Genomic DNA, 27221 nt, shown 5'->3' on the forward strand with positions numbered 1-27221 from the left:
GTGTGCATGGGCAGCTTTTGTATTCCCTCTCGCTACCAAGGAGATTTGAAAGGCGTGACACTCGATTGAGTTGGAGATCTGACTTAGGGAATGGTCAATAGTGGTCTGTTCCCTGCATGGATCTGACCTCTATCTCGTCCTCTGTGTCAGTCACTGTCCAAGAGAGAACTCCAGGGCTTCTATTCACAAAGCTTCCCACATTAAGAGTGCTGGTCTAGGATCAGTTTAATCTTTTAGATCATAATTAATACTATTTTTTATGGAAAGTAGGACCTGATCCTTGATCAGCCCTCTTACTCTGACACACTGTGAATACAGCCGGGGTGTTCTAGAATGTCTAGAGTATGTTATCTATCTTATACCGGCAGCCAGAGACAGCTATGCATTATGCAAAGGGCCTTAAGTAGCCTTAGCTAGCTTAGCTAGCAGTTACAAGACTTGGGGATAAAGGCATGCACGTCCAGGCTGGGGGAAGCATGGTCAGCATAACAGAGCAGTTTCGAAGCCAAGCCAGCCAAACCTTAGCATGGCAAGATAGGACAAACAGATCTGGTACAAGGCTAGCCCAGCACCACTGTGTCTGCAACTTTTCCAGAGAGATTCTCCAACTTGGTGATCCCGTTTGTTGGATCACCAAGTCCAACTCCAACAGCTGTACTGATTCTATCAGGGTCGAGTGTGTCACAGCGCCACTTGGATCAGGAGATGAATGACATTGGTCTATCAATGGCGTGGAGAATTTGCATGTTGTCTCCCTGTCTGTTCCTGGTTCAAGACCCCTGACTGCGACTGATTGCCAGGGCAGAGAGAGGTCTGACTGAGGAGGTGAGGGAGACAGGATGATCATGTAGTCATAAGTACATAAAACATGTACTTACCATGACTGTGGTGTGGTTGTCTCATCTAGCATTCCTTAAGATGAACACACTGACTGTAAGTTGCTCTGGATAAGAGCGTCTGCTAAATAAGTAAAATGTCAAATTGAATAAGTCATAAGATCTTAATATCATGGTGCCCATCAGAACCAGGCCAGTACTCACAAAGCATCTCTGAGTAGCAGTGCTGATCTAGGATCAGGTATCCCTTTTAGATTATAAAGAATAAGATTATATGGACAGGAAGGACCTGATCCTAGATCAGCACTACTGCGAGACACTTTGTTAATAAGGGCTCAGATCTCCTCTACAGATTATTATAAAGACTTGATAACAAGTAGAACACTGAGAAACTTTGGACAAACGTGTCTGTTGGAAAATAGACTCTTTCTCTCAGATCAAGATGACTTCCTAGTTCAATTCACTTAGGGCCTGAAATATTGAAGAATTCAAACTTCACACTCAAATATCCTATTGACGTCAATGCATAATTCCCATTAGATTTGGAGTTGCATGGGCTCTCGTTAGTGCTCAGCCCTGAGTGTGTATAATAAGTGATTATTTTCAGTCTTAAACAAAGTGAAGTAGGAAGTCTCCCATGGCGTGTGGTGTGTGGCCACTTGTCTGTATAATTGATTACACTGCAACAGTGAGTTCCTTAAGTGACCGTTCAGTAGCAGTAGCACTTTGACCCTGCCTAGGGGTGTCTGACCTCTCACCTCTGTGATGACCTCGTTGACCTTTGGAGATCACATTGATCTGGTTGGTCACGGTAGAGGAGAGGGAGAGGAGCGGAGGAAGGGAGTCAGACTGGAGGTGGAAGAAAGGGATGCACACACACACACACACATCCTTCATGTATAATGCATTAGATACCCAGGCTGACGGTGTATAGCCTACAGCAGCAGTTCATCCACAATGATGATATCAGATTACCCAGCGTTCCCACATGCATACACACAGCAGGGGGATTGTCACTGAACACAGCGGCCATCAATCCCAGACAATTTGTCCCTTTCTTTTGGTTGACTGGGTTTTTTGAGGGAAAGTAGGTGGGATGGCGCTCTGCTTTGCCCATTAGAGACGTAGGTTGCCTGGGGGGGCGATCTGCTCTACAATCACTGGCTTTATGGGCCTGGTTAAAGAGCCAGAGTAACGCGGAGAAGAGAACGCTCTCTCTTCTCTTCTCTTCTCTCTCTCTTCTCTCACTCTGTATCTATTCTATTTATTTCTCCTCTCTCTCTGTATCTACTCTATTTATTTCTCCTCTCTCTCTGTATCTACTCTATTTATTTCTCCTCTCTCTGTATCTATTCTATTTATTTATCCTCTCTCTGTATCTACTCTATTTATTTCTCCTCTCTCTGTATCTACTCTATTTATTCCTCCTCTCTCTCTGTATCTACTCTATTTATTCCTCCTCTCTCTCTGTATCTACTCTATTTATTTCTCCTCTCTCTCTGTATCTACTCTATTTATTTCTCCTCTCTCTCTGTATCTACTCTATTTATTTCTCCTCTCTCTGTATCTATTCTATTTATTTCTCCTCTCTCTCTATGTATCTACTCTATTTATTTCTCCTCTCTCTCTGTATCTACTCTATTTATTTCTCCTCTCTCTCTGTATCTATTCTATTTATTTCTCCTCTCTCTGTATCTACTCTATTTATTTCTCCTTTCTCTCTGTATCTACTCTATTTATTTCTCCTCTCTCTCTGTATCTACTCTATTTATTTCTCCTCTCTCTCTGTATCTACTCTATTTATTTCTCCTCTCTCTATCTACTATATTTATTTATCCTCTCTCGCTACACTGAGTGGACAAATCATCCTAATATTGAGTTGCACCCCCATTTGTTAAATCCACTTCAATCAGTGTAGATGAAGGGGAGAAGACATGTTAAAGAAGGATGAGACATGGGTTGGGTATGTGTGCCATTCAGAGGGTGAATGAGCAAGACAAAATATTTCAGTGCCTTTGAACAGGGTATGGTAGTAGGTGCCAGGCGCATTGGTTTGAGTGTGTCAAGAACTGCAATGCTGCTGGGTTTTTCATGCTCAACAGTTTCCTTTGTGTATCAAGAATGGTCCACCACCCAAAAGACATCCAGCCAACTTGAAACAACTGTCTGAAGCATTGGAGTCAACATGGGCCAGCATCCCTGTGGAACGTTTTCAACACCTTGTAGAGTCCATGCCCCTGATGAATTGAGGCTGTTCTGAGGGCAAAATGTTTTGTACACTCAGTGTACTCTCCCTCTCCCTTCATCTATCTCTGTGTTTCATTTATGTAGAAGTCAGTCAGAGGCTTTGAGTGGGTCCACTCGGCCGTGAGAGAAAATGATCACCACTTCTGAGATCCTTTTCCTCTGTCTACCATCTGCATTTGGCTCTGATTGGCTGCTCATCCGTGATAAGAAGCCACCGAGAGTTGAGTACCACGATGCCATCCCATCCCGACTTAATGGTCCGTGGTATCTCTTTTTGTCTTTACGGAGAGAGATAAAAAGACAAGTCAATAACTATTGACAATGGAAGGAGAGAAGGGAAAAAATCTGAATCGTAAAGCTGCTCTATGAATCAGCTGGGATTTACCCCCCCCCCCCCTCCACTCTCCTCCCCCCTCCACTCCAAGCCATAGGATGGATAGAGAGAGAGAGAGCTGGCGAGAGAGAAAGCACAATCTGCCATGGCTCTTGATGTGAGAATGACCTACATCCTGTGAGCCTGAGCATGCCTGCCTCTGCTTTCTAACAGGTAGTGAGCGGCTCATTTGTAAGAGCGGCTGTGTGTGATAGGAGGAGGAGGTGAGGAGGACGTCCTCAGAGAGAGGTCTGGGGAGGAAGGTTGATGTACGTGCTGCTGGTAAACTGCGGGATAAGCAGGTGGGACTGGGGAGACTCCTTATTGAGTAGAACACGTGTAAATGTCAGAGTCTGAATGATTTACCACTGGGTGCTCAGTTCACATACAGTATAGTCAAACACGTATGGTGAGTGTGAGTGAGAGAGAAAAGAGGGTTAGCATTTGGCCCAGATATCTCAGTGGTACTAATTACCTTAAATGAGGAAGCAGACTATCTGAGAACTAATATTGGACGATGCACGTTATAGCAGATGTTCAACGCTGGTGTGTGTGTGCTTACCTGCTTTAGTGTGTGTGTGGTGGTGGGGGGGTCCAAGGTCCTGGGCGGTTTGGTTGTAATTTATGGAGGAGTTTTCCTTTTGCCAGAGAGGAAGTCAAGAGCTCTCAGAAGTTCCAGTATACTGCTAGACAATGATGTGTTGATTTAGGAGTAGGTGGAACTGGAACTTGTCCCTAACAACAGATCCAGGATCAGATGTTTTTCCATCCTCCAAATGGTTAGGTTTAGCATTGGGGTACACTAATCTGATCCTAGATCTGTGGTTCATCAGCCTTGTGTGTTGATTTACAGCACACTAGCTATCACATCTTAATCCATGGAAGTGTCTGACTATGTGTGTAAGTAATTGTATCTTAATTCCATACTTACATCTCTCTCTTTCACAGTACCTGAAGACCTTTCCTTGGAAGAGAGAGATGAGCTGTCAAACATACGACGCAGGAAAAAAGAGCTACTGGATGACATTGAGGTGAGTCAAGAAAATGAAAAGAAATGTCAACATTTAATATATTTTATAAAGATATCACTCACCCTTGATGTGACTTTATGTGGGTGTGGCTAAAATGTAACTTTGACTCTAACCGCTTACATTGAGTCTGTTTGTTGATGTACAATGCACTGCTAAAACAACTAGAGTTGAGTTGTGAATTCAACCCAGCTAATTCTCCCTCTAATCCTGTTGGCAGCGGTTGAAGTTTGAGATTGCAGAGGTGATGACTGAGATCGAGCAGCTAACCTGCGTGGGGGACAGGTGCGTAACACCCCCCTTCAACACCCCTCCCCCCTCCTAGCTGCTGTTCCCTTCTCCTCTCCAAGTCGTCCAGCCACACACCTGTCCCAGTGTGGGTTAATAATCCATCTTTGTTTGTGGAGCTGAGCCGTCCCCTCTGCCAAACAGTTGCTAAACGCCCCACAACCGCTCCTATTCAGGGACTGACAACTGATTGGCTGTTCAGGGCTCATTGGTGATGAGGTGGAGAGAGCGTGTGTTCGTGTGGATTTAGCCTTTGTGTGTCTCAGGTGCAGCTGGGAAATGGTTCAAGCTATTTTAGAAACACAGGGAGAACACAGTATACACACATGCAATAATACACACACACACACACACACACACACACACACACACACACACACACACACACACACACACACACACACACACACACACACACACGAACACACGAACACACGAACACAAAGAAAGTGGCATATGGTTTTCATTCATTTTTCATTAGATTGAGTTTAAGTTAGATTGAGTTTCTCCTGCTAATCAGTTAGTCGGTGCAACAACCTACATGGTTGATGTTACAGTCCAAATGGAAAGAGAAGTCAAAGATCCTTGTTTTTAGAGGATCATTACATTCTCATGTTCATAGCTGACTTGGAGCAGTAATAACTGAACCCAGCCCTATGTAAACTAACAGTGTGAACTCACTAACTCACCACAATACCGTTCCGTATCCTGGATAAATACTGTACCAAGTAGACACATGTGACAGTTGACCTGGTGAACAAATACAGGCGTCAGTTGTTGATAATGCCACACCTGTTCTAGAGAGCTGATGGATCTCTCTGCTCTGTCCAATCACAGTAAAACAACACAAAGAAATAAACAGATTGCCATGGGAAGGAAGAAATTCAACATGGACCCCAAAAAGGTTTGTCTAAAGTCCATGCAATCCATGCTAAATACATTATTTACTGCACTGGTGTTAATCTGGTGTTATTGACGTTTTTATTGATTGTTTTCTGATTTCTATAAATACAGATAGAAACTTAGATGTGTACCTGTTATGCCTCCTTTAGCGATGTAGAAAATGTTACACTATAAACCATGGCCATCAAAGATGTTATCTGGTTGTGTTATCTGTATTAATGACTTATTGTAACGCCTCCTAGCTCTTCTTCAGGTCAAAACATATAACTGTGTGTGTGTGTGTGTGTGTGTGTGTGTGTGTGTGTGTGTGTGTGTGTGTGTGTGTGTGTGTGTGTGTGTGTGTGTGTGTGTGTGTGTGTGTGTGTGTGTGTGGCTTGGAGTGCTAACAAAACTGTGTGTGTCTTCCAGGGGATCCAGTTTCTGTTGGAGAACGACCTTCTCCAGCACACTCCTGAGGACGTATCCCAGTTCCTCTACAAAGGAGAGGGCCTCAACAAAACTGTCATAGGGGACTACTTAGGAGAGAGGTAACAAACACACTGCTCTAACCTCCTCTGTTTTCATCTCGCTTTCTATCTCTCTCTCTCTCCCTCTTTCCCCCTCTACCTCTCTTTCTCCCTCTCTCACCATCTCACTCGCTCCCTTCTCTCCCTCCCTCTCTCTTTCCTACACTCTGTCCATCTCTCAGGGAGATTTCTCCCTCTGTGCGTGTATAAGCCCGGGCATAAAGCCTCGGGAAATGGATTGTCTGGATTTACGGAGCATAGCGGCGGCAGTAGACAAGGGGCCATGCCAGTAAAACAGAGATCTGCTGTGCCTGGCTACATGTGTTTGATATCTAGGACACGTGGGCCACCTCGCAGGGATGTGACTGTCAGAACAACCTGTGTAGCAAACAGAGAGCAGAGTCTGAGGCTCTGTGGCTGGGATACATCCTTTTCTTTACAAAAGGCCCTTAAGAAAGCAACAACATCTTGTATGTTAAGTTGGTTGTATGCACAAACAAATAGCAATTTATTACGACCAGCAATCTTATCATATTGTATAATGGTTTGATAGAGTCATAATCTAGAGGAGGGGTGGAGTTGGGTTTTAAAAGGGCCTCTCCCCTAACAGACATTTCAGTTCCTATAGGGATTGAAAGAACCTTGACCTCTAATAGTTCTGTTTTGGAAGTGCGAGACTGATCTTGACCAACACTGAATACCAGACATTTCCTGGCCTGAATCTGAGAACCTGACACACTGTATGTTCCTCATCTCTCCCAGGGACGACTTCAACCTCAAGGTGCTGCAGGCGTTCGTAGACCTTCATGAGTTTGCAGATCTCAACCTCGTACAGGCTTTACGGTGAGCTGTTTCTGCATATTACTGTGCTAAGATTCCCAGCTGTTCATCACATTTAAAAAAAATAATATAGTAATATTTATTATTGATAATGTGCAGTCAATACACTTTATGATGATGTTCTGCTTTCAAGACACTTTTGGAGCCTCTGTTTTCTTTCTCATTGGTTTTCCTGTGTTCTTTCTCTCTTTCTCTCTTTCTCTCTTTCTCTCTCTCACTTTCTCTCCTCACATCTATGTTTCTGTCCCTCTCTCTCTCCCTCCCTCTCCCTCTCTCTCCTTTGCTCTGTCTCTCTCACTCTCTCTCTCTCTTTCTCTATGCTGGTGTAGACAGTTTCTGTGGAGTTTCAGACTGCCTGGTGAGGCTCAGAAGATCGATCGTATGATGGAGGCCTTCGCTTCGCGGTACTGCTCCTGCAACCCCGGTGTCTTCCAATCCACAGGTACACACACACACACACACCACACACACACACACACACACACACACACACACACACACACACACACACACACACACACACACACACACACACACACACACACACACACACACACACATTGGACGGACCCTGTCATAAAGAGCAGTGCCAGACCACCCCTGCCTTAGATCAATGCGTCAGTCTCCATGTCTCTCTACTTTATAGCAGACCTTACTTTTAGGTATAAATTCTAAGGACGTGGCTCCACTCTAGAACTCTCTGGTCCTAAAACCAGTCTTTGTTGTATAGTAAATGTTTTAAATGCTATACCTCTTTAGACGGAGTGGAGTCGCTCTATAAAACCTCTACAATACCCAACCCTACATGTACATTTGTCTTTGTGGAAAAGGAAGTCTTGAATTGCTATAACTATTAAAAACCCAAATACCGGTACACTCACATTTCTAGAATCACTCACTATCAGTCGGTACTTGACTCTCTGTCCGATGACTTAATGCATCATTAGCCATTGTTGCTGACAGACTTGTGGTTCATTGTTGCTGTGTCATCACTACTTGCATGGCTCCTCTAATAAGGACTTTGATCACTGGTCAATAACAGAGGGTCATTAGTGACTAGTGAGGCACGCTCTGGCCACACGTTGTCTCTGTCCCCTACCATCATCTCTGTCCCCTACCATCATCTCTGTCCCCTACCATGATCAATGTCCCCTACCATGATCAATGTCCCCTACCATGATCAATGTCCCCTACCATGATCAATGTCCCCTATCATCATCTCTGTCCACTGCCATCATCTCTGTTCCCTACCATCATCTCTGTCCCCTACCATCATCTCTGTCCCCTACCATCATCTCTGTCCTTTACCATCATCTCTGTCCCTTACCATCATAAATGTCCTGTTCTATTCAAGGTCCTGCTCAGAATTTTCAGATATAAATCTATTGTGTAGAACAAATATAATTGTGTTTGTCATGTACCATAAGGGATCATGTCAGGTCTATACAGTAATTTCTATCCTCAATGTTCTGTCCCTCTCCCCTACATCTTCCTAAACAACCAGGGGCCTGTTACAGAACATTCATATAGAGATGTATTGTCTAGAACATATATGATATTGTGTCATGTCAGCTCTATGTTCTATCTGCAGTGTTGTGTCCCCTGTCCCAGTAACCAGTGGTGGGTTGATGAATGACATGTGGTCTTGGCCTCATGAATATGGATGTCTTGCAGTGGTGACACGCCGACTTAGTTATAGCTGCTTCTGCTGCGTCCCTCTGGGGACTGGTGCTCTGACACACACCAGGTTAAACGGCCAGGGGTTATAGAACAGAGTGGGGTGGGGGGGGGGGGGGGGGGGGGGGGGGGTAGTGGGTGGTAGAGTAATGATTGCAAAGTCATAGCGGCACACACACACACACACACACACACACACACACTTCACACCTCCTCTCTCTGCTGTCCTCCCCAGACACGTGTTATGTCCTGTCCTTCGCCATCATCATGTTGAATACCAGCCTCCACAACCCCAACGTCAGAGACAAGCCCCCCGTAGAGAGATTCATCTCCATGAACAGAGGCATCAACGAGGGAGGAGACCTGCCAGAGGACCTACTCAGGGTGAGAGTGTGTGTTTGGTGTGTGGAGTGGAGGGGTTGGATATGGTTGATGAGTGTGTGTGTGGAGTGGGGGGGGGGGGGGGGGGTTGGATATGGTTGATGAGTGTGTGTGTGTGTGTGTGTGGAGTGGGGGGGGGGGTTGGATATGGTTGATGAGTGTGTGTTTGTGTTTGTCCTACGTCACGTAGAAAAATGCTAGCTCATCTAATGTGCTGTTCTTTCAGGCCAGTAATGCTAATGATGAACATTATTATCTAACAATCTTAGAGAGATAATCACACAGCCTTCAGCTCAACCGCAGTTCAAAAGGGCACACACATAACACATAACACTTAACACATAACACATAACACATAACACATAACACATAACACATAACACATAACACTTAACACTTAACACTTAACACTTAACACTTAACACTTCTTGCAGTTGGCTTGTTGTTCCTTTCTCTCCCAACAGTTCTCAAAGTTGTAACTCAGATTGTCAAATGTGTCCCAGTATTTAACACCCAGTTTCAGCCCCTACGAATGAGCACACCCTCCAACAATTTCCTTTTCTAACAAGTCCTTCATAGAATGTTGTTCTGTCATGTTTTATGCACTGTTGATTTAGTTACTGGGATGGCTGTTAGAAGATGCAGGAAGTGGCTGTTCAAGTGTTATGAGTTGAACACTAATGCTTTCCACCGCCTTTTCCCGCATCACCATTTCTCTCTCTCTCTCTCTCTCTCTCTCTCTCTCTCTCTCTCTCTCTCTCTCTCTCTCTCTCTCTCTTTCCCAATGCTTTTGCCCTCTCTCCATCACTCCCTCCTCATCCTTCTCTCTCTCCTTCTCTCTCTCCATTGCTCCCTCCTCATCCCTCTCTCTCTCCATCTCTCCCTCCTCATCCCTCTCTCTCCTTCTCTCTCCATCGCTCCCTCCTCATCCCTCTCCCTCTCCTTCTCTCCATCACTCCCTCCTCATCCCTCTCTCTCTCCATCGCTCCCTCTCTCCCTCTCTCTCTCCTTCTCTCCATCACTCCCTCCTCATCCCTCTCTCTCCTCTCCAGAATCTCTATGAGAGCATTAAGAGTGAACCCTTTAAGATCCCAGAGGATGATGGGAACGACCTGACTCACACGTTCTTCAACCCAGACAGAGAGGGATGGCTGCTCAAACTGGGTTAGTAGAGATGAGAATGCAGTCCCTTACTTAGAATGCCTGCATCACACCCACCTCTCTGTTCCAATGTCTCCACTAGCATACTACTTACAATGAAGCAATGTATTGGAGATGCATTCTAAGTGCTATGCTATTGCTATGCACTGTTTTTGGTTCCTCTTACACCGTTCTCTTGTTATGAACCAGTACATTGTTTCACTGGCTGACCCTTGCAGCTAAGATACAGATTTAGCTGTGGACTGTAATGTTGCAGTCTCTCAAGCAATGTGTTTTGCTGCATGACTCACGTCTTGTTGGTACGATATGAACAAGGTTCAGTGTTCAGGGTTCTCACACAGTGGGCTGCTATCTGTAGTGTTGTCTATTTTAAACCGCCAGATTCAAGGTTTTCAGGATGTTGAAGATTCAGGAATAAATATTTCACAATCTTTGGCCAGTTTAAAGGATATTCGAGCAGGATTTTATGTAAATGGTTGTATGTTAATGTTGAAGTTGAAAGAATCACCATGGTAAATCACCATGATAAGGTGCATTTGAGGTCACAACTGTTAGTAACATTACACTGTATGACCCAGAGACAGGTAGCAATGTCTCTCTACACACAGTCAAGCTGACCTGTTACCATGGTTGCAGCATTAATTGAGGGAGCGGTCATCATCAGCTCTCCCACAATGCATTGATCACAAAATAACCAGGGGCTGTGGAACTGACGGGTGTCATAGCAACACTCAAAGACAATCATTTTATTTATTTATATTATACAGAGCTCTCTCCTCCCTACATATAGTAATGCCGTTTCCCACATTTTAACCCTCTTATCACATTTTTCTCTATTGTTTCTCTCCCATGTTTTTGATGTTTTATTTGTTTACATGGGTTTTTGATTGTCATCCCTTGTCTCCCCTTCCTCCTCCCCAACATTATCTTGGTGTGATATCTTTATAAATGTATTTAGGGTTTTCTGGTTGGCCGGCTGTAAGGTTGCATACACATTATTTTCTGTTGTGCTTATTCTCTCTGACCTCTCACCTCTCTGTCCCTAACCTCCATCTCTCTTTTCATTCCCTTCTCCCATTACCTCCATCTCAACCCACTTTTCATTTCCTGTTTTTATTGCGTCCTCCAGTCCCTGACATGGAGTGTTTTGGACAGTTCCCTGTTTCAACAGCTGTTGTAACATTGCCATCCAACTGCCTTATTATGACTTGTTAGGGTTAAAGGCCAACTCAGTGCAGGTGGGCCAAGCCTTGTCTCACGCACGCACGCACGCACGCACGCACGCACGCACGCACGCACGCACGCACGCACGCACGCACGCACGCACGCACGCACGCACGCACGCACGCACGCACGCACGCACGCACGCACGCACGCACGCACGCACGCACGCACGCACGCACGCACGCACGCACACACACACACACACACACACACACACACACACACACACACACACACACACACACACACACACACACCCTGGCTCAGACATGCTGCACATTCCACTGGCTCTATGTAACGTCTCTGCAGTCTCATCAAACCCAGTATATATATGTAAGCAAATAGTCCCAGTGTGCCTTAAGACCTGTGAATTATTATATTATAGTGCTCTCTCTCCCCAGGCAATTTACAACTGGAGTTTTCTCTGTAATAATTCTAATTTGGCCCAGTACAAATAAACCCTGAAGGCTATGAACGAATTAGTCTCTTTTAGAGAGGATCACTCTGTACACTGTGGAAATTAAGAGAAAGGATTTAAGCATTTTACCTCATGTAAATACGCCAGGCAAAACTCTCAGAAAAGTCTATGAAAACAGAGTGTAGATGATTAATGACTTTTTAGCATGGATTTATCGACTAAAAGACAGAAAGGAAATGAGAGATTCAATGAAATTAATAAGACCAAAGATGGTGCTAAAACCTCTCTGGTAGTACTTAGTGTGCATTACAAACATGTGTTTTTCCATGGACACTACTGCCCTAAGGGATGGTCAGTGATGAGCCCTGTAGGAATGTTGGGACAAAGCTCTCCCACAAGAACGTTGTTAGGACAAATCCCACTCACACACACCCAGGAAACCACAGGATGCACAGTCAGCCTGCCACACCACATCCTATGACATGTCTCACCTGGAGGGCAAGAAAAACAACAAATGGAAAACAGGATCATTCCAGATATTCTCAGCTGTGGATTAATAACTATCAATTGTAGAAATAGAATGGAGGTGCAAAAGACAACCATCACTTTGTGAAAGGCTGGTCATGGCTCACATCAACACCATTATCCCAGAAACCCTAGACCCACTCCAATTTGCATACCGCCCAAACAGATCCACAGATGATGCAATCTCTATTGCACTCCACACTGCCCTTTCCCACCTGGACAAAAGGAACACCTACGTGAGAATGCTATTCATTGACTACAGCTCAGCGTTCAACACCACAGTACCTTCAAAGCTCATCACTAAGCTAAGGATCCTGGGACACCTCCCTCTGCAACTGGAACCTGGACTTCCTGACAAGCCGCCCCCCAGGTGGTGAGGGTAGATAGCAACACATCTGCCACGCTGATCCTCAACACAGGAGCCCCTCAGGGGTGCGTGCTCAGTCCCCTCCTGTACTCCCTGTTCACCCACGACTGCATGGCCAGGCACAACTCCAACACCATCATTAAGTTTGCAGATGACACAACAGTGGTAGGCCTGATCAACGACGAGACAGCCTATAGGGAGGAGGTCAGAGATCTGGCCGTGTGGTGCAAGAATAACAACCTCTCCCTCAACGTAACCAAGACTAAGGAGATGATTGTAGACTACAGGAAAAGGAGGACTGAGCACGTCCCCATTCTCATCGACGGGGCTGTAGTGGAGCAGGTTGAGAGCTTCAAGTTCCTTGGTGTCCACATCACCAACAAACTAGAGTGGTCCAAGCACACCAAGACAGTTTGTAAAGAGGGCACGACAAAGCCTATTCCCCCTCAGGAAACTAAAAAGATTTGGCAGGGGTCCTCAGATCCTCAAAAGGTTCTACAGCTGCAACATCGAGAGCATCCTGACTGGTTGCATCACTGCCTGGTACAGCAATTGCTCGGCCTCCGACCGCAAGGCACTACAGGGGGTAGTGCGTACGGCCCAGTACATCACTGGGCCTAAGCTGCCTGCCATCCAGGACCTTTACACCAGGCGGTGTCAGAGGAAGGCCCTAAACATTGTCAAAGACCCCAGCCACCCCAGTCATAGACTGTTCTCTCTACTACCGCATGGCAAGCGGTACCGGAGTGCCAAGTCTAGGACAAAAAGGCTTCTCAATAGTTTTTACCCCCAAGCCCTAAGACTCCTGAACAGGTAATCAAATGGCTACCCGTACTATTTGCATTGTGTGCCCCCCTAACCCCTCTTTTTACGCGGCTACTACTCTCTGTTTATCATATATGCATGGTCACTTTAACTATACATTAATGTACATACTACTTCAATTGGCCCGACCAACCAGTGCCCCCACACATTGGCTAACCGGGCTATCTGCATTGTGTCCCACCACCCACCATCAGCCAACCCCTCTTTTACACTACTGCTACTCTCTGTTTATCATATATGCATAGTCACTTTAACCATATCTACATTACATGTACATACTACCTCAATCAGCCCGACTAACCGGTGCCTGTATATAGCCTCGTTACTGTTATAGCCTCGCTACTGTTATTTTTCACTGTCTTTTTTATTTCTTTACTTACCTATTGTTCACCTAATACCTTGTTTGGCACTGTTGGTTAGAGCCTGTAAGTAAGCATTTCACTGTAAGTTCTACACCTGTTGTATTCGGCACACGTGACAAATAAACTTTGATTTGATTTGTAACTCAAAAGTATAAAATTGGATCAGGGCTTACTTCTCTCTTGTTATATCTGTCTATTTCTACGCTTTTTGTGTGACATGTACAACATGGTAGCCCAGTTTACCCAACTAATACACAGATAATCTTGTGTGTGTGTGTGTGTGTGTGTGTGTGTGTGTGTGTGTGTGTGTGTGTGAGTTCTCCATTTTCCAACACAGTATTGGTGTATTTATTGCTGTCTTCCAACAGGGTAGTCTTCTCAGCATCCCTGCCTTGCATCTCTGTGTGTTTCATTTCAGCTGAACGCTGCATTGTATTGGGCTGTAGTTGCCTGAGGGGGAACACTGTTAAAAACTATTTCAGCTGTGTGTTGCCTCCCCTCTATACCCCTCAGCTTTGGTATACCCATGCTACAAAACGTAACAATCTTTGCTTGGGTGTTTGGTGTGTGTGTGCATTTGTGCTTACACATGCGTTTGTGTGTGTGTGTGTGTGTGTGTGTGTGTGTGTGTGTGTGTGTGTGTGTGTGTGTGTGTGTGTGTGTGTGTGTGTGTGTGTGTGTGTGTGTGTGTGTGTGTGTGTGTGTTATCCTCCAAGGGTGCTTTAGATGCCAAGTTAGGTTCATATCAAGTGTGGTGTGTACCTTCCTTCTTCTGGAGATCCAATAGCATTTTATTCCGTTGCCTTTAAAAAATGAATGAGCAAAGTTAGCAATAATTCAGGAGTTGTGTGAGTAATCATTTAATCGTTGAATATTCTCTATGCAGTAACTGGAAGATGTAACCAATCACGTTGCTGAACAAATCCTGTGATGGAATTGCATCACCTCTCAATCAGTGGTGCCAAGTACCAACAGCAGAGTTCATTGGCTTTGATCTTTCAGTGTCTTAGGTCCACAGGAGGAGGATGGGCTGTTTTAGAGGAAGTGTAAGGTCTCTCTTCTCTCCTCTTTCTCTCTCTCTTTCTCACTCATCTTCTATTTCTCCTGTGCCATTGGTATACATGCTTTACGTACAGTATATAGATTTTCTGCCGTTGTTTGAGACAAATCTCACAGCAACTTTATTTATTTATCTTGGCTGATTTATAACACTAGAGCTGTCATGTTATTGTGGTCAAGGCGGCCATTACTTTGCCTACTTTCCAGCTCTGGTCTTGTTGGAGTGCCTTCCTCCTGTTGTTCCTACTGTGAGGAGTATGGTGGAGGCTGTCAGTCTGTCACTAATTCCATGGTGTCATCACTTCCTGTTTCCTCTTCCTATTTCCTGTCTCAGGGGGAAGAGTGAAGACCTGGAAGAGAAGGTGGTTCATCCTGACAGACAACTGCCTGTACTACTTTGAGTACACAACAGTAAGTATGTGTGGTGCATGCGTGTGTGCGACCTCAGTATTGTAGGCAAGGACGCTTTTTGCCTGTGTGTTTGTACATGCGTTTATATGTGGTAGTATAGCTGGAAGCTTTTTATCACAGCATCTTTGTCATAGCATTTGCCTCTCTATCCAGAGATAGCTGCTTTATCAGCAGTCTGTCCTCTACCCTTGTATTATCCTAGAGGATCATATCATTATCTCTCTGTCCTCCAGACGGCCTGGCTGCCAGACACTAACATCATTAGTTATATTAGAGAGAGCAGAGCAGAGGGGAATGAAGGTTGTTTTCCAGTCTATGAAACAATGTCACAGATCATGTCTTGTTCTCTCTCTCTATCTCTCTTTCTCTCTCTTCCTCTCTCTCCTCCAGGATAAGGAGCCTCGTGGGATCATCCCCTTAGAGAACCTCAGTATCAGAGAGGTGGAGGAACCCAGGAAACCAGTGAGTGCTTCATGATACTGCATCACATCCCTTCGGAAACCTTATTATGTCACTATTATATTAGGTGGTACTGGTAGTCAACCTCAGCCACAAGGTTCCACTCACCCAGTGGAGAAGCCCAACTCATGATATCACCAGGGGTCAAAAGTCAACATAGTCTTCCATATTTCTAGTCATGTATTTGACCTGGAACATGTAACCTAGTTGAGGATAGGGTCTCTCTAATTGTTGTGCAATACAAACACCCTTTCACCTCCACCTTGTTGGGATTATGCTACAATGCTAGTACGCACTCAACTCAACCATCTCCTCACCCATCAGAACTGATTGCTGGGGAAAGACACTAGGGTTTCCTAAAGTGTTGGACCACCCTTTCACCACTACCCCCCCCCAACCCCCCCCCCCCCCCCCCCCCCCCCCCCCCCAGAACTGCTTCGAGCTCTACAACCCCAACCACAAGGGTTCGGTGATCAAGGCATGTAAGACGGAGGCGGACGGCCGGGTCGTCGAGGGCAACCACACAGTGTACAGGATATCGGCGCCCACGACTGAGGAGAAAGAGGAGTGGATCAAGTCCATCAAGTAAGATTCCTGACCGCCACATTTACTATTTAGGCTACAATGCTAGTTAGCTTCCCTCCACTCCCCACCATATTCACTATTTAGGCTACAATGCTAGTTAGCTTCCCTCCGCTCCCCACCACATTTACTATTTAGGCTACAATTCTAGTTAGCTTCCCTCCACTCCCTACCACATTTACTATTTAGGCTACAATGCTAGTTAGCTTCCCTCCACTCCCTACCATATTCACAATCTAGGCTGCAATGCTAGTTAGCTTCCCTCCACTCCCCACCATAGTCACAATCTAGGCTGCAATGCTAGTTAGCTTCCCAAAACCACTCCCCAACACATTCACTATCTAGGCTGCAATGCTAGTTAGCTTCCCAAAACAACTCCAACACATTCACTATCTAGGCTACAATGCTAGTTAGCTCCCCCAGGGGTAATACGGGAAGGATTAGTTATCGCTTAAAGCCCCCCGGGGGATGGGGATCGAGCCCAGCTAGCCTGACCAGGAAAGGAGGCTCAAAACTGGGCTAAAGCCCCAGCGCCTCCCCCCCTGTTGCCACAGATTCTAACCATTACCATGCAGTGTGTGTGTGTGTTATCTTCTCCAGAGGGAGTCAATAAGGATTTAGCCAAGATAAAAGGCTTTTATGTCAATCACATTTCCTCAGTAAAATAGGGATGGTTGTATAGTCACGCTCCTTATCCTCTTATCTTTAATCGCGAATTAGGACAGTTTTTAAACAAACGGTGAAGACTACTTTTAGGGGACCATCTGTGTGAGTTTGGAAAATTCTGAACTGGGCTATGAAGCTCTTATATAACTGTATCAAATAAATGTTATGTAGGCTAACTCAATATATTTGCTATACTGTAGCGCCATTGTAATAAGTCAATATTTGGTATCACATTCATATCCATTTCAATGTGTCGCAATGTCTTTTCATGGATAAACGTCATCCTATTACATTCTCTGTTGAATTTATTTCCAGAAAGAAAGGCGCCCCGGGGTTTCTTCTATTGTTTTTCTGAAATTAGGTTGCGGTAAATAACCAAAAGCTAAAAAAAGGAGAGGAATTGTTGCCATAGCTCAGAGACATAGTCGTATATGGGGGACAATGTAAAGGGAGTAAGAGAGAGAGAATCCGCAGTGGGGGGTTGAGCCGGTTTTGGCTTTGTGCTGGTGCTAACAGGATTTTACACCCGTGAAACTGAAACTGCGCTCTGTGCCGGAGCCAGAATGGCTCTGTGACTCACTTCGCTTTGTACCGAGTGCCTTCTCTCCCAGAAAAAGAGAGCTGGAGTGTCGATAACTTAGAGCACTATTGTTTGCCCTGCAATCCAACCTATAAACCTGGAAAACTGCAGAGAGGAGAGAGTATGCTAGAATGAGAACACTTGGAAGGGTTCTAGAACAGGGAATCGGGGAACGACATTCCACAGAATCTCTGAAAGAGATGGAACCGGAGTGCTGAGGAAAATAAGAAAAAAGGGGGTGGGTAGGTTTTCTTCAGAAACCATGGAAACAAAACTAGGTCACCTAACAACCTTTTATTTATTTGATCTAGTTAGTTAAGGCAGCGGTTTGTAGAAATGTGGCCGCATTTCCATATCAAAGATGCTCAAGTTTCCCCCTGGCGTATTATTATTTATTTGTTTTGATTGGCTGTTCCAGGGCGAGCATCAGCAGGGATCCCTTCTACGATATGTTGGCCACCAGGAAAAGACGGATTGCCAACAAGAAATGAGGAGGGACATTCCTTCCAGGGACACCCCTCATCCCAGGACATCCCAAACTGGGACACCCCAAACCCCCTTTCCTCAGCCCACCAATCCTCTTCCCCAGACAGATCTTACTCATGAAGTTAAACACCACTTCCACACTCCCCCTCCCTCCTCACCCATCCCTCCCTCCACTCCCACGGACAGACTCCACTCATGAAGTTCCCTCCCTACTATCCCTCTCCCCCTGGACCCCCAGAACCCAACTTGTCACTAGAGAGATGGCTGGCCAACCAAAGATAGCCATCTGACCCTTCAGACCCTGATAGAACTCGCACCCGGTCTTGAAGACAACGAGGACAGGCTCCGGTCTTGAAGACAGCCCCCCTCCCCATTCTGGACACTTCCCCAGCCGTGGCTGCAGTACCAGGGGCTGGAGTTACAGGGACATGACGTCCCAGGACTAAAGCAGAGGACCAATATATGTACCAACACAGGGAGACGTCCCTCTATAGGACCAGTGTGGTTCAGCCACACTACAGATTACCAAGGGAAGCCAGTGGGATGTATTAACATGTATTAACACACATTCTCTCTTTCTCTCTCTGGCTCTCTCGTCTCTTTACTCCCCCGCACTGCCCTCCTGTGTCCCCCACATTCCTTCTGATTACTTCCATGTGTTTCTAGCAGGGGTTGGAACAGAAAATATTTCCCAATCATTCCATTCCGAGCAGAAACCCAATTTTTTTCATTCCGTTCCAGTGTTCCGACCAGAAAATAAAGTTCTGAACCAGTTCCAACCCCCCAAAAAGTAACAGCTTATATAGTTCCTTTTCATCAAATGTTTAACCTGTGAAATCAACATGCGTTTTTACGTTTAGCAAATCTATTTACTCCACCAATTAGTGCCGATAGAGCAGCTTGCTATGGAACGGGTTAGATTGTTGTTTACATTTTTAATTGGTCACATAAGTGCAGGTGTGAGATGTGACTGAAATTTCATGGGTGGGGCAAGAGAGAGAGAGAGAGGTGGATATGGAGGGGGCTTGGCTTGAAGCTCTAAACATCATGGCAGGACTTGAATTAGAATGTGTGTAGGGTATTACTAGCCTTATAACTTCACTGAATTACCGAATAGTTTATACTAGAATTGATATGTATTTATTTTTGGAACTCAAAAGAACATTATTACCTGGTTCTCAAGATTTGAAAATAACAGTTATGTTCCGGAACACTAGAGATCACTTTTGTACACGGTTCTGTTTCTGTTCCTCAAAACATTTATTTATTTTTCCTGTTCTGTTCCCTGAACTGGTTCCAACCCCTGCTTTCTAGGTGTCTTCTGCATTTGGGCAACTTGAAAAGCAAAACTGCAATTTTTCACATACACATGCATGTATGTCTGTTTGTAGATATACCATAAAGTGCGTTTAGAAGTGGGTGTGCCAACTTGTGTGTGTATCTACACAGTATATATGCATGTATGTATGTAAACACAGTAGTGTGCAAGCCAAGAGCAGACATTTAACACAACGACTATCTTAATGCCATCTCTGACATCCATTATACAGAAAAGTTTTTGTGTGATCATTTATGAAGATGGTAGAAAAACAGAGTTCCTCTTGTGAATGTTCAGGTGGATGGAGAGACATGGCAGAAAGAGGAGAGCGGATGTGAGAGATGGAGTGAGTGTGTCAGAGAGGGAGGGAAGGAGAGAAAGTTCCAGGGCTGCAGTAACCGTACATGAACATGTGACCTGACCAGGAACAAATCTGGGCCTTACACTCCTGGCCCTAAACATAAGCCATGTAATCATCCCACTATGGTGCTCAACTCTTTTCCCCAGGTGCCATTGCAGCAGTTCTGCTGCAATCTCAGAATACAAAGCTAGGTTAGTGCTGAAATTAGGAAGACACAACCTAGAAAAACTACAACATTACAGTCTTGAGTCAGCTGGACTGATTCCATACATTGTGTGGACCACAGAATATTAAAATGTGCATACTTTTTACTTTGGTTGTGAATTATAGGGGTGGTTACATGGACCTATATTTAGCCTACGATTGGAGTGTCTGCAATGCAACTGAACAAACTTTGAAAATGTGTTGTAGTCTAAGAGTATGCTTGAATATGGGTTTGTGAAACAGTCCAATAGGGTACCAGTCATTTTAAGCTTTTCTTTCAGTGTCTCGAGGTCCAAACCTATGCCAACTGCATCAGTGAGGGGCGATGCGTTGATGTGACCCGTATGCTTTTCATTTGTAACCCAAGATCCTTGCTTGCTTTTTGTGTTCCCCTTACAAAATATAATCTACCATCTTGTTTGTATTTATTTTCTTTGTCAAATGGTTCCATTCTGTCCGTAAGCGTTAAAACTAAAGACTTAAGTTATGTATATGTAAATAATGTATAGGTTTTATGGGTCTCCTTTTTGTTGTTGTATGAATACTCTGAAACATTTTACACCTACTGGCTGTACTTTGCATCAGGTCAGTTTGGGGTCTTCTGTACACAAGTCAAAAACATGATCATAAACAAATACTATATAACGTGATGTCAGGAAAAGTCAATTTCCAGCAGGTATGAGGATGATAATGATGGCGATGGGGGTGATGATGTGGATGAATAGGATATGGGTGGTAGTAATACTGATGATGATGATGATGATGATGATGATGGTAAGGCAGATGTTGAGGATGAATAGGATATGGGTGGTAGTAATACTGATGATGATAAGGCAGATGTTGAGGATTAATAGGATATGGGTGGTAGTAATACTGATGATGATTATGATGATAAGTTAGATGTTGAGGATGAATAGGATATGGGTGGTAGTAATACTGATGATGATGATGATGATGATAAGGCAGATGTTGAGGATGAATAGGATATGGGTGGTAGTAATACTGATGATGATGATGATAAGGCAGATGTTGAGGATGAATAGGATATGGGTGGTAGTAATACTGATGATGATGATGATGATGGTAAGGCAGATGTTGAGGATGAATAGGATATGGGTGGTAGTAATATTGATGATGGTGATGATGATAAGGCAGATGTTGAGGATGAATAGGATATGGGTGGTTGTAATACTGATGATGATGATGATGATAAGGCAGATGTTGAGGATGAATAGGATATGGGTGGTAGTAATACTGATGATGATGATGATGATGATAAGGCAGATGTTGAGGATGAATAGGATATGGGTGGTAGTAATACTGATGATGATGATGATGATGGTAAGGCAGATGTTGAGGATGAATAGGATATGGGTGGTAGTAATACTGATGATGATGATGATAAGGCAGATGTTGAGGATGAATAGGATATGGGTGGTTGTAATACTGATGATGATGATAAGGCAGATGTTGAGGATGAATAGGATATGGGTGGTAGTAATAGTGATGATGATGATGATGATGATGATAAGGCAGATGTTGAGGATGAATAGGATATGGGTGGTAGTAATAGTGATGATGATGATGATGATGATAAGGCAGATGTTGAGGATGAATAGGATATGGGTGGTAGTAATACTGATGATGATGATAAGGCAGATGTTGAGGATGAATAGGATATGGGTGGTAGTAATACTGATGATGATGATGATAAGGCAGATGTTGAGGATGAATAGGATATGGGTGGTAGTAATACTGATGATGATGATGATGATGATGATGATAAGGCAGATGTTGAGGATGAATAGGATATGGGTGGTAGTAATACTGATGATGATGATGATGATGATAAGGCAGATGTTGAGGATGAATAGGATATGGGTGGTAGTAATAGTGATGATGATGATGATGATGATAAGGCAGATGTTGAGGATGAATATGATATGGGTGGTAGTAATACTGATGATGATGATGATAAGGCAGATGTTGAGGATGAATAGGATATGGGTGGTAGTAATACTGATGATGGTGATGATGATAAGGCAGATGTTGAGGATGAATAGGATATGGGTGGTAGTAATATTGATGATGATGATAAGGCAGCTGTTGAGGATGAATAGGATATGGGTGGCAGTAATACTGATGATGATGATGATGATGATAAGGCAGATGTTGAGGATGAATAGGATATGGGTGGTAGTAATACTGATGATGATGATGATGATAAGGCAGATGTTGAAGATGAATAGGATATGGGTGGTAGTAATACTGATGATGGTGATGATGATAAGGCAGATGTTGAGAATGAATAGGATATGGGTGGTAGTAATACTGATGATGATGATGATGATGATAAGGCAGATGTTGAGGATGAATAGGATATGGGTGGCAGTAATATTGATGATGATGAAAGTGATGATGTCCGAACTATAATGCTGACTGATAAAGTTGAATCCAGTAGAGTTTTTCTATGTGTTTGTAAGATATGACCCCTGATCTCAGGGCAGAATATTACCTTCTACTGCCCCTTGTGTGGGGCTATAGCTAAATGAACTTTTCTATCTCTGTAAAAGCTATTGGTCCCATTGTACATTACGTGGAAAGCTGCATAAAGTATACAAAGACTACATCCGTTGTACGACGCATTTATTTATTTATTGAGCTTGACCTACATATTTGCATATGCAATTAATCACCCAGTTTATCAGTAGACAATATGCTGAAATGTATATTTTATTAAACTTAGTAGGTCATGGATCATAGGTTATTAAGTTATTAATTTATGTTAATCATCTAAGTACCAACTGTCATCGGTAGTAATTATTTAAATAGTCATTAGATACAATATTTGCCTGTTTTTTATATGGTGGAAAAGAAAATGTAACTGGAAAAAAAACATGTCCTGAACAGTAACCAACCAACTGACGTCCAACCCATGTCTATGAACATTCTAATGAGTTTAGAGACAGATGGTCAATATGGAGTGGTGGGAAAAGTCTACAGTGCAAGAAACCCTTTACTGATGGTTAAAGTCTATGAGAAACCCTTTACTGATGGTTAAACTCTATGTGAAACCCTTCACTGATGGTTAAAGTCTATGTGAAACCCTTTACTGATGGTTAAAGTCAATGAGAAACACTTTACTGATGGTTAAAGTCTATGAGAAACCCTTTACTGATGGTTAAAGTCTATGAGAAACTCTTCACTGATGGTTAAAGTCTATGTGAAACCCTTTACTGATGGTTAAAGTCTATGAGAAACCCTTTACTGATGGTTAAAGTCTATGAGAAACCCTTTACTGATGGTTAAAGTCTATGTGAAACCCTTTATTGATCAGCAAACAGACATAGATAAGGTCAGAGTAATATGAGTTCCCCCCTTAATTGGCCAATAAATAGATACACAGTGTCTAGATAAGGTGTGCAAATACATCTATTGAAAGAGGGGGACCGAGGTCTTAGGTAACATAGTGGGCAGATGGGTGTTTAAGTCCTGATTCTGTACCCTTCTGACCTGAAGGGGGGATTCTGTCTGCTTTATAGTGTAAGTGATGCAACACTGACTCCCAGTGTATTGATGTGACATTACAATACATGGAAGCTAAATTTAAATCCAATCCATTAACCTGTGTTATGATACCAATGGTTTGTCGAGACTGATGGTTTATACGGTTGTGGCTACCATTACAGCGCCATCTAGTTGTCACGTTGGGGATAGCAGCTGTTGACAACTAGCATTTCAGCTAAGCCCTAACACTTTTCCTACCCTTCATTAATTCTCCTATCCTGCTGCGTTAGTTCTCAAAACATCAATATCACGAAACTGGAGTTAATGAATGAAATTGCATTTCATCAACAGGCAATGTCATTAAAAAGATTTTGAAAAGTCTATTTATTTCCCACATTTAGATATTCTCCAGATATTGTACAGTACAGTTTGAATGCAACAGTTGCTATGCCGAAGGCGTGAAGCTGACACTCAGAATTAATCATTTTAAGCAGCAACTACACATTTGACTTGTTTTACAATGGTTTGCTATATTCATACAATGTACAACAGTTCTACATATGCATGTATAAAAATCTGTCTAAGAGTAAATACCAATTACTTTTCAAATAATTCATTTTTACATGATACAAAAACAAAGCATTGTTTGGGGGGAGATTCCATAACATGAAAACGTAATGTTGGCAGATCCGTGAGCCAGCAGGGACACATCAATTTAAAAACTCCAACATGAAGCAAACTACACAATTTAACACATTTAAAGGTGCAATCTGCAGTTGTTTCATCCATTTTTGGACCTCTTAAGAATATGATGTTATAATATTACAAATGCCTCATGTGCTTAGTTCAACTGTCGTAACCATCAGAAACCAAAATAAAAGCTTGTTTCACTCCAATGTTTGTAAACAAACACTATATACCTTCAAAACATGGTAACAATAATTTAGATATCATGGATGGCCAGTCCTTGCATCTATAGCTCTGTCTATGAATTTGAGAGTGGTTACATTTCACCAGCCCCATCCCCCTGCTTTTTACTGAAACGGGTGGGGAGTTCACTTTGTTATTGTTTCAACTGCTGATTGCAGCTTTAACATAGTGACATGTATTGTTTCCGTTCAAACATTTGTGTAAATGTTAGTTTGGTCCTCGTCAAGTTAACTAAGCAGTGGCGTATCCTGATATAATAGAAAATACGAGAAGTGAATACTCCTGAAAAGACTCTGCACTTTGCTGCCATCTGTAGGTAAGATGTGGCACAGCGGCATCAACTGTTGCCTCAGCAGCAATCATGGCTGGTAGTAGTTTTCAAACAAGGTCCAGGACGCAGCATCACAATGGGAACGAACAACAACAAAATAAAGAGACAGAGGCTTCCCTGTATATCTATTGGGACTGATCTCCCAGTAAACTATGCAGGCGGGAGGTTCTATCCACACCCAGCAACTTTCCAGCAACCCTCCACAGATTCCAGATAACTTAAAAAAGAAAAACGGAAGCTGATCTTAGATCAGTATCTAAAAGCAACATCACCTATGACTTCTCACCCTTGACCTTGGCGACCTGCCCTGACCTGATGACCCCTTCAGCAGGGTGAGGAGGAGACCTGGTCGTAGTCGGGGCACTTGAGCAGGGCTGGGTAGCTGGCGCTCATCTGGAGCGAGGTTTCGCTGGAGATGTCCGAGGGGCTGCGTCCGCGTGCCCAGGTTTCCGGGTGCAGGAACTGACCGGAGTGGTCAGAGCAGTTACTGAGGCGCGGCCGGTAGAAGCCGGGGTGGTGGCGCTGGTACATTTCCTCGGCTGTGTAGCGCTTCATGAACAGATAGACGGACATGACGCCCGCACTCTGGAGAGGAGAGGAGAGGAGAGGAGAGGAGAGAGAGAGAGAGAGAGAGAGAGAGAGAGAGAGAGAGAGAGAGAGAGAGAGAGAGACAGACAGACAGACAGGAGATGATAAAGGTTAGAGGACACTGCACTCTGTAGTATAGAGAGCCAGAAGATCCAGAAGAGAGGGTACCACACCAGCAGACGACAGGTAAACTAGTGATTAGAGCGTTGGGCCGTAACCGTAAGGTTGCTGGTTCGAATATCCGAGCCTAAAAGGTGAAATGCAAGGCACTTAAGTCTAATTTGCTCCAGGGGTGCTCTGCTACTATGGCTGTAGTATTTCACCTCACCTATACAGTGTATGTGACAATACAAAAACATATTCTTTGGTAGTGAACTATCATACAATGTAGATTTTTTTCTACAACAAATCTTGTACCTCAGTGAGTGCATGTTTCTTCTTTTTTCTCATCTTATTCAAGTGTCACCATGCACCTGCAACAAAGATAGCTCAGATGTGTGAGTGCCTTTTGAATTTTGAAGTACCTCAGTGAGCAGAAAGGAGATGGCAGCGAAGGCGAAGGACCAGCCGTACCGGTAGCTGAAGTAGGACTCACTGCTCTTAGTCCTGTTCAACATCTCGTCATTAATACTGGATATATACAGCACGAGACCTACCACCAGAGCCAGACCTGACAGAGAAAGAGAGGGAAGAGGAGGGGGAGATAACAGAAAGAGAGAGAGAGAGGGGGAGGCAAAAGAGAGATTAAACAAACCTTCAAAGCCTGAACATCAGTCAGAGAAAGACACAGACAGACAGAGAAGACAGATAGTGATTGTGTTAAAGCGAGATAGACACCGTCACATTCTGTAGCTGAAGCAGAGACAGCAGAAAACAAGGAGGAGGAGGAGGGAAGAAGAGGAGAAAGAAAAGGAGGTGAGGAGGAAGAGATGGAAGATTAGAAGAGTACCTGAGAGGATGAAGAAGATTCCGGAGACAAAGGCCAGGATGGTGCGATGAGGTCGGACGTGTCCGATGTTGTTTAGCACAAAGCCGATGAACATGAAGAACAGACTGACCAGAGGAAACGGAGTGGCTGAACGAATCATCTCTGAGAGAGAGAGAAAGAGAGAGAGAGAGAGAGAGAGAGAGGGAGAGAAAGACAGCAACATAGAGAAAGACAGTGATTACTATACAGAAACAGAATTTCACACACATATAGCTATGCTCATCTACAAACTCTTATACTCTACTTTCATCTCAAACTCTGAACATAGAGGGTCCAAACAATCTTCCTGTCTACCAGAGAGCTTTCAACAGGCATCAACCAAAACCTAATGAGGCTGTGACTTTAGAGAAAGTCAAACCCCCCCCAGTGTGACTCTTCAGAGTTATTACCTAATAAGTATTCTGAAGCAGAGAGGAGTCAGCAGGGTGGAGACCCAGAGACGGTGGGAGTTCTGATGACTCATTTTATTCTGTATGGGCAGACTGGGCTCGAGGCAATTGGAAAGAGACTTGAATAGTAAAGAGGTAGTCATTCAGACACGCTAGGAGGAGGAAAACACATTTCAATAAAACTGCATTGTATTATTACGTTTAAGCATTAGAGCCTTAATTGGTGATGTGAAAGCTTAAAATCGTATGATAAAGAAGCACCATTTTACACAAGAGTGAATATATTATCTCTCGCATTCAGTCTGTTCTTGCATTTCTTCACTTTAGAACGCTGGTTACAAGCCATGATGATATGATCATAATCACTCCATCCATCGACAGGAACTCAGAAAACCTCAGTA

At 43.8% G+C, this 27221-nt stretch overlaps 2 protein-coding genes across 2 annotated transcripts in view; one reads left to right on the plus strand and one right to left on the minus strand.

The window, feature by feature from the left end:
• Nucleotides 1-22716, plus strand: part of LOC120040627 (cytohesin-3) — a 41447-nt gene extending 18731 nt beyond the window's left edge. Inside the window, exons 2-13 of the mRNA XM_038985708.1 lie at nucleotides 4405-4487; nucleotides 4705-4769; nucleotides 5610-5676; nucleotides 6084-6202; nucleotides 6944-7024; nucleotides 7351-7463; nucleotides 8934-9082; nucleotides 10132-10243; nucleotides 15355-15431; nucleotides 15822-15893; nucleotides 16321-16475; nucleotides 18137-22716. Of these exons, the coding sequence (XP_038841636.1) occupies nucleotides 4405-4487; nucleotides 4705-4769; nucleotides 5610-5676; nucleotides 6084-6202; nucleotides 6944-7024; nucleotides 7351-7463; nucleotides 8934-9082; nucleotides 10132-10243; nucleotides 15355-15431; nucleotides 15822-15893; nucleotides 16321-16475; nucleotides 18137-18209 (1166 nt within the window). The 3' untranslated portion in view covers nucleotides 18210-22716. The remainder of the gene's footprint in view (nucleotides 1-4404; nucleotides 4488-4704; nucleotides 4770-5609; nucleotides 5677-6083; nucleotides 6203-6943; nucleotides 7025-7350; nucleotides 7464-8933; nucleotides 9083-10131; nucleotides 10244-15354; nucleotides 15432-15821; nucleotides 15894-16320; nucleotides 16476-18136) is intronic.
• Nucleotides 22717-24849: 2133 nt separating this feature from the next.
• Nucleotides 24850-27221, minus strand: part of LOC120040628 (voltage-dependent calcium channel gamma-5 subunit) — a 3753-nt gene continuing 1381 nt past the window's right edge. The window contains exons 3-5 of the mRNA XM_038985709.1: nucleotides 26393-26533; nucleotides 25968-26113; nucleotides 24850-25440 (exon numbers count right to left, since the gene is read on the minus strand). Of these exons, the coding sequence (XP_038841637.1) occupies nucleotides 25180-25440; nucleotides 25968-26113; nucleotides 26393-26533 (548 nt within the window). The 3' untranslated portion in view covers nucleotides 24850-25179. The remainder of the gene's footprint in view (nucleotides 25441-25967; nucleotides 26114-26392; nucleotides 26534-27221) is intronic.

Source organism: Salvelinus namaycush, unplaced genomic scaffold (genome assembly GCF_016432855.1).
Source record: "Salvelinus namaycush isolate Seneca unplaced genomic scaffold, SaNama_1.0 Scaffold37, whole genome shotgun sequence".
In the NCBI taxonomy this organism is placed as follows: domain Eukaryota; kingdom Metazoa; phylum Chordata; class Actinopteri; order Salmoniformes; family Salmonidae; genus Salvelinus; species Salvelinus namaycush.